The sequence below is a fragment of the Suncus etruscus genome, chromosome 10, assembly GCF_024139225.1.
Source record: "Suncus etruscus isolate mSunEtr1 chromosome 10, mSunEtr1.pri.cur, whole genome shotgun sequence".
NCBI lineage: Eukaryota > Metazoa > Chordata > Mammalia > Eulipotyphla > Soricidae > Suncus > Suncus etruscus.
This window is the reverse complement of record NC_064857.1, coordinates 68,447,304-68,454,956: the sequence shown is the minus strand read 5'-3', so window position 1 is coordinate 68,454,956 and position 7,653 is coordinate 68,447,304. Positions and strand designations below refer to the sequence as shown.

The window sequence follows — 7,653 nt, the reverse complement described above, 5'->3', positions numbered from 1 at the left end:
AGAAGATATACAAGATTAGACATATATACAAAACTTAGAATCAATAATGTCTTGAAGGGGCTGGAGAGATAGCACAGTGGTAGGGCCTTTGCCTTGCAAGCCACCAATCCAGGGTGGACAGAAGTTCGAATCCTGGCATCCTATCCTCCAAGCCTGCCAAGAGCAATTTCTGAGCACAGAGCTAGGAGTAACCCCTGAAAAATAAAAAAATAAAAAAAAAACAAAAAAAAATATGATAATAATGTTTTGAACTAAAAGGAACCTTTATAAACATAATTGATTTGTAAATATAAGAAAATAAAAATAGACACATGCTTATATTAATATTAAAAAACATTAGACTGTTATTCCATGTATTACATTTTCATAGTACTCAAACCCAGGAAAGTAGTAGACTCTATCATACTGGCAGAAATATGTGCATCAATCAAAAGGGTAATTTGACAATTAAAAGGATTCTCTAGGGCCGGGCGGTGGCGCTAAAGGTAAGGTGCCTGCCTTGCTTGCACTAACCTTGGACGGACCGCGGTTCGATCCCCCGGTATCCCATATGGTCCCCCAAGCCAGGAGCAACTTCTGAGCACATAGCCAGGAGTAACACCTGAGCATTACCGGGTGTGCCCCAAAAATCAAAAAATAAATAAATAAATAAAGACAAACAAGCATTTTGGGGCCGGGCGGTGGTGCTGGAGGTAAGGTGCCTGCCTTGCCTGCGCTAGCCTAGGACGGACCGCGGTTCGATCCCCCGGCGCCCCATATGGTCCCCCAAGAAGCCAGGAGCAACTTCTGAGCGCATAGCCAGGAGTAACCCCTGAGCGTCACAGGGTGTGGCCCAAAAAAAACAAAAACAAAAAAAAAAGGATTCTCTAGGACTGTCAGGAGTGATCCCTGAGCACAGAGCCAGGAGTAAGCTCTGAGTACTGCCATGTGTAGCCCAAAGAACAAACTTAAAAGTTATTCACTAGGGGCTAGAGAGACAGTACAGGGATTAAGGTACTTGCCTTGTACATGGTTTATCCCATCTGAGTCCCAGAACCACATATACTCCCACAAGTAATGACAGGAGTCATTCCTGAGCACATAACCAGGAGGAGCCAGTGAGCCCCTAAGATGTGGCCATAGAACCCACACCCACATAAAAGGGATTCTTCAGACTATTAAAATTATGCTAAGTAAACCATCATAAATATCAGCAAAAAAAATAAAATGTTCCAAAATACACAAGGAGACAGAATAGAGGGATTAATACCTAGGTTTTCAAAATCTATTTCAGTGACACAAAATAATCTCCCCCTAAAATATTAAAGTCTTGAATTCAACTTTTAAAGTAAGTATTATAGTTTATTTGGGTTTTAAGGTTACAACAGTATTGGAGTTTATAGTCTGAATTCAACCCTGAAGTGTCTCATTGAAGTGTGTGTCTGTCGCCCCACATTTCTGAGACGATATACAATACCCCAACATTTTCTGGAATTTTTATTATTCCTCCTATAAACAAGTGCCACTGTTACAATAAAAAATGTAAAATGTGTCCGCATTCTTCATAAACAAGCAATATAAATATTTAGAAGGAAAACAGTGTAGTACAGTTATTTTACAGTTTTTTTTTTAAGAGCAAAAAATAGGGCCCGGAGAGATAGCACAGTGGTGTTTGCCTTGCAAGCAGCCGATCCAGGACCAAAGTTGGTTGGTTCGAATCCCGGTGTCCCATATGGTCCCCCGTGCCTGCCAGGAACTATTTCTGAGCAGACAGCCAGGAGTAACCTCTGTGCAACGCCGGGTGTGGCCCAAAAACCAAATAAATAAATAAATAAATAAATAAATAAATAAATAAATAAATAGCCAGGGAAATAGTATAAGGGTCAAGCACTTCCCTTGCATGGATTGGCCATGTTTCTATCCCCAGCATCACAGCTCCCTGAGCACAGAGCTAGGAGTAAGCCCTAAACACCACCAGGTCTGGCTCTAAAAAGGGTGGAGGGAGGGAGGGAAGAAAGGAAGAAGGGAGGGAGGGAGGGAGGGAGGGAGGAAGGAAGGAAGGAAGGAAGGAAGGAAGGAAGGAAGGAAGGAAGGAAGGAAGGAAGGAAGGAAGGAAGGAGGAAGGAAGGAAGGAAGGAAGGAAGGAAGGAAGGAAGGAAGGAAGGAAGGAAGGAAGGAGGGAAGGAGGGAGGGAGGGAGGGAGGGAGGGAGGAAGGAAGGAAGGAAGGAAGGAAGGAAGGAAGGAAGGAAGGAAGGAAGGAAGGAAGGAAGGAAGGAAGGAAGGAAGGAAGGGGGGGAGGGAGGGAGGGAGGGAGGGAGGGAGGGAGGGAGGGAGGGAGGGAGGACTGACATCGGCTGGAAAGATAGTACAGTGGGTAAGGTACTTGCCTTGCACATGCCTCACCAGGTTCAATCCCTGGTATCCCATACGGTCCGATGAGCTCCACCAGGAGTGCTTCCTGAATGTAAAGCCAGAAGTAATCCCTGAGCATTTCTATATGTGACTCAAAAACAAAGAAACAATAAAACAGACTGACAGATTCCCACCATGAGCTTGTACTACTGAGTCCTCATCTTCCTTTTTGTGTTTTCTTTAGACAACCCTTCCCAGGTTGGAAGTGTTCCTGTCACAATCAGAGTCTTAGATGTGAATGACAATGCTCCAGAGTTCCCCCGATTCTATGAAGCTTTTGTTTGTGAAAATGCCAAAGCAGGGCAGGTAAGGCAGCATGTGAGGTATGCATGTTGGCTGACCCCGAGTAAGGAAACAATGGTCCCAGAAATCCACATTCGCCATCAAAGAAATTTTAGCTCTTGAAGCTAGTAATTTACCAAGGGTCCCCAAAGACTGTTGTAAGAGTTTCTTAAGACTATTATTTGGAATCTTCATTACCTCCTGGGTTCTGAATAACACCTGAGCAGTAATGAATGGATAGACAGGAGAGCCTGGAGTAAGGCAGACCACCACCCTATTCCCCTTATATATGTTTCCATATATTTCATTGTGATATAATGACCTTATATGCCTTATGACCAGGTAGTGAATAATCATGTTAATCAGCAGAAGGAATACTCTATTTTCCTGATCTTAGTACTAATCCTTGAAAATATGTGCAGTAAAGAATGTTTATTTTTTACATTTTCTAAACTCCCTTAACTTCTGGTAACAGGTATCTTGTTTAAGGATTCTTCTCATAATGCTTTGTTATCTAGAAATTATGTTCTTCCTCCCTGACTAAACCACTCATTTCCTTAAGGCTGCATATCATGTAAGTTTTGAGATGAAAGAAATCTAAAGAAAAACATCTCTATTTATTTCAAGAAACTGTGCTTCCATGACTTTAAAGAAAAATTTTTACATCTTTTCCGGTGTACTTTGAAACCAAAGCAAACTATTTGGGGGAATCAAATTCCAAGGAATATTACTGAGAAATATCCAGAACTCTGTGTGGAGAGGTCATGTATTAATATGCATCGAGTTACTGTAACTCTGGAGCCCAGCCACGTGTACCATATGATGTAAAAGATAAAATGAAGATCACACTATCTCCCTAGTTCTCCTGATTTTGAAAGATGCCTCTCACTCTTTCTAATATCCTGACTTATTTTTCCCTAGAAAAACACTGTTATGGATTCCATAGCAAAACAAATGGATTTCAGCAAGTAGCCATTGTGAAGGGCCTATTTTTAAGCTGAGAGCTCAGAGAAGTCAAGCCCTCTGGTTGGAATGCAGTTTTGATTTCACTGTCTCTTTCACATCCCTCTCACAATCCCCACATCTTGCTGCAACGGAAATGTCTTATAACCAAAACTAATTCCTTATAACCCAAACTTTTTTCCATTTGCTAAATTTAGCCAAGATTGGCTCACTACATCATGACCCTTCTCTCTTCAAAACAAAAGGTGATTTCCACATCCAAGGGATAAAGGGTGTCTCGGAATGATTTTCATGGGAATGTACATCAACCCCTAGATCTTATTTGGGGTGGGGGAATTGTTTTGATAAAGTTATCCTTGAGCAGTTTAAAAAGTCGTGATGTAGTTTAGGACTTTCCAGGACTTCTGTCCCCATCATCATATGACTAGATTCCTTCTGCTATTTTTTATAGTATCTTTATTTAAGCACCATGATTACAAGCATGTTTGTGGTTGGATTTCATTTATTAAAAAAAAAAAAAAACTCCCTTCACCAGTGCAACATACCCACCACCAATGCACCCCATCTCCCTCCTCTTCTACCCCCTGCCTATCTTCGAGACAGATATTCTATTTCTCTAACTCATTACCATTGTCATGCTAGTTGTTAGTGTAGTTATTTCTCTAACTGCACTCACCACTCTTTGTAGTAAGCTTCATATTGTCAGCCTATCATCCCAGCCTTCATCTCTATTGTTAATGATACCCAGGTATTATTACAATAATGTCTTTTATTTTTCTTAAATCTCACAGATGAGTGATATTATTCTATGTCTATCTCTCTCCCTCTGATTTATTTCACTCAGCATAATAATTTCCATGTCCATCCATGTATAGGAAATTTTATAGCTTCATTTTTCCTGATAGCTGCATAGTATCCCATTGTGTATATGTACCACAGTTTTTTTTAGCCATTGATCTGTTGTTGGACATCTGCTTATTTTCAGATTCTAGCTATTGTAAATAGTGCTGCAATAAATATAGTGTGCAGAAGGTATTTTTGTATTGTGTTTTTGTGTTCCTGGGGTATATTCCTAGTAGTGGTATAGCTGGATCATATGGGAGCTCAATTTCCAGGGTTTTTTGTTTGTCTGTTTTTCAGGAATCTACATATTGTTTTCCATAAAGGCTGAACTAGACGGCATTCCCACCAGCAATGAATGAGACTTCCTTTCTTCTCAGATCCAGCCAACACTGATTGTTCTTCTTCTTTTGCAATATGTGCCAGTCTCTGTGGCATGAGATCATATCTAATTGTTGTTTTGATTTGCATCTCCCTAATGATTATGATGTGAAACATTTTTCATGTGCCTTTTGACTATTTGTATTTCTTCTTTGAGGAAATGTCTGTTCATTTCTTCTCCCCATTTTTTGATGGGGTTAAGGGTTTCTTTCTTGTTAAATTCTATCAGTAACTTGGATATCTTAGATATTAACCCCTTATCTCAGTATTTTTCAACCTTTTTGTGCAAATGCACACATTTTTCATGAAAAATCACGAGGCACACCTCCATTAAAAGTGTTAAAAAACATTAACTCTGTGCCTATATTGACTATATATAAAGTAATTCTCTTGAATAGGAATCAAATAAACACAAAGAAATTATTTTATAATTACTTTATTATAAAATAATCTAATGATTGGTCTATTTGTGAGCCTAAACTGCATGTTACGGATGAAATTGGAATTTTTCTCAAAGCACATGAGACAATATCTCACGGCACTCTAGTGTGCTGTGGCACAGTGGTTGAAAAACACTGATATCTGATGGGTATTGGGTGAATAGTTTCTCCCATTCTGTGGGTGGCCCTTGTATTCTAGGCAATATTTCCTTTGAGGTACAGAAGCTTCTCAGCTTCATATGGTTTCGTTTATTTATCTCTGCTTCCACTAGTTTGGACAGTGATGTTTCCTCCTTGAAGATGCCTTTAGTCCCAATGTTATGGAGTGTTTTAACTACGTACTCTTCTATATACCTATATACCTTATGGTTCCTGGTCTGATATCTAGGTCTTTAATCCATTCGGATTTTTGCTTTTGGATTTTTGGATTTTTGCTTTGTGCGTGATGTTAGATGGAGGTTTGAGTTCCTTTATTTGCATGTGGCTGACAAGTTGTACCAACACCACTTGTTCAAGAGGTTTTCCTTGCTCCATTTTGCTTTTCTTGCCCCTTTATCAAAGAGTAATTGATTGTATGTCTGGGGAACATTCTCTGCATACTCAAGTTGATTCAATTGATCTGAGGATCTGTCTTTATTCTAATACCATGTTATTTTAATAACTATTTTCTGGTAGTACAATTTAAAGTTGAAAAACCCTGGTTCTTAAAAATTGGTGCAGTGCTCTGCAATACTCCTACATCTGTGTCAGCAGGTCTAGGGTAATTCCACTTTCGTATCTTTTGGATTTTCCATCTTGAAGACATGAAATACTATGCCACTACTGAGAAGTTAGCTGATGATTTATAGTGCAAGAAATGAGTGGTACTAATTGTAAGAAAGAGACGGAATGCATCACACTCTTGTGTGTAGTGTCTGCATGTGAGCAGTTGTAGAGGGCCACACAAAAACAGTGCCTGTCACTTGGTAGCCAGAGTTGAGCTATGGGCCAAGGAGTGGGAGCTTTTATTATTATAATTTGCTTCTAATATTGTCATAGTGAGCATAGGAGCTTGAGTTGTGGTTCTCAAGCAGTCAAGATTAAAAGCAAGGAACCAGCGTTTAAGTAACCAGATTCAGTAGTCTAAGAAGAGAAAGGATTGCAAGGTAGCTTCCAGATTAGGGGCAGGGTGTCCTAAAGGATTCCAGAAAAGTGCAGATGCCTTTCCCCTTTGATATATTGTTAATGAAAGGGGGGGTGAGAAAGCATTTCTTTATTATGTTCCAAGAATGTGGTCCATTAAAACAGGGGAAAGGATGCTGAAGTGATTGTCTACTGGGGTCTTGATCCCATAGAGTTTAGGTTATCCAGGTCATCAAAGCACCACTTACATCACTCTTGTAATACTCCATACACATGCCAATGACTCCCTTTCTTTGGAGTCATCTTCCTAATTTATCCTGCCTGTCCCCTCTTCTGTCACTATCAACCTAATCATGTAGAAAAGGTTTTATAAAATATATCATCTTTTTTATATCATTATTTATGGCAAATATGTATGACAAGAAGCTTACTTTTATTTGACTATATAAAAGATAATTATTAAATAATTAAGTCTCCTCTACTCCTAAAAATAAAATATTCTCTTTCTTACAGGGCTTTGTAACAGAAGTTGCATTCTGAGAAAATTAAATACCTCTCCTTTAACTGGAGCTCTGAAAAACACACTTCTCCCATTCCTAAGGATATTTCTAGATGGTTTATTTTGCAGACCATTATGCAGCTTAGAGTTCAGGTCACAAGCCACAAATCTGTCCTATTTGTCATCTTTGGCCCAAGATACTGGAAACTATCTTGTTTGATTTTAGTTCTAAAACATGTTTTAAAGATTTTTCAAAGCATACCACTTGGTAGGTATGTCTGATTTCTGAAGTCAGATCACTTGTCTTTAATTTATTGGCTGGTCACTGTTGTCAACTTTGCATTGGTCAAGTGAGGATGCAGGATTTCCCCTTAGTCAGCAGCTATGGAGGAATCCAGGAAGAAATTAGATGGCCTACTTGATGATGACCACGGGCATAATGGAACCTTTTGAGCAGAATGTGGCAAAATTCTGACCTGCCTGGATCATGAAAGGCAGAAGAGCAGGTTCTGGTGGGCTCCCCTCAGAACCAGCAAGGAAGTATTTTCACTCTTTAAAGCCTCATTACTCACCAATCTCAAGCCTTTGACCCTCTCGACCTAGCCAATATCTGTATATGAAATCACAGGTTGGATGTTCTCAAATGATTTTCCCAATTCTGTTTTCCAAGTTACACATGACATGATCACCTATTTATAGCACTCAGCAAGAAATGTATTCTATCCTTGTATGTT

At 39.5% G+C, this 7,653-nt stretch overlaps 1 protein-coding gene across 1 annotated transcript in view; it reads left to right on the top strand.

The window, feature by feature from the left end:
• CDH20 (cadherin 20) overlaps positions 1 to 7,653 on the top strand; it is a 275,136-nt gene that overhangs the window by 247,564 nt on the left and 19,919 nt on the right. Inside the window, exon 9 of the mRNA XM_049782076.1 lies at positions 2,577 to 2,698. Within this exon, the coding sequence (XP_049638033.1) occupies positions 2,577 to 2,698 (122 nt within the window). The remainder of the gene's footprint in view (positions 1 to 2,576; positions 2,699 to 7,653) is intronic.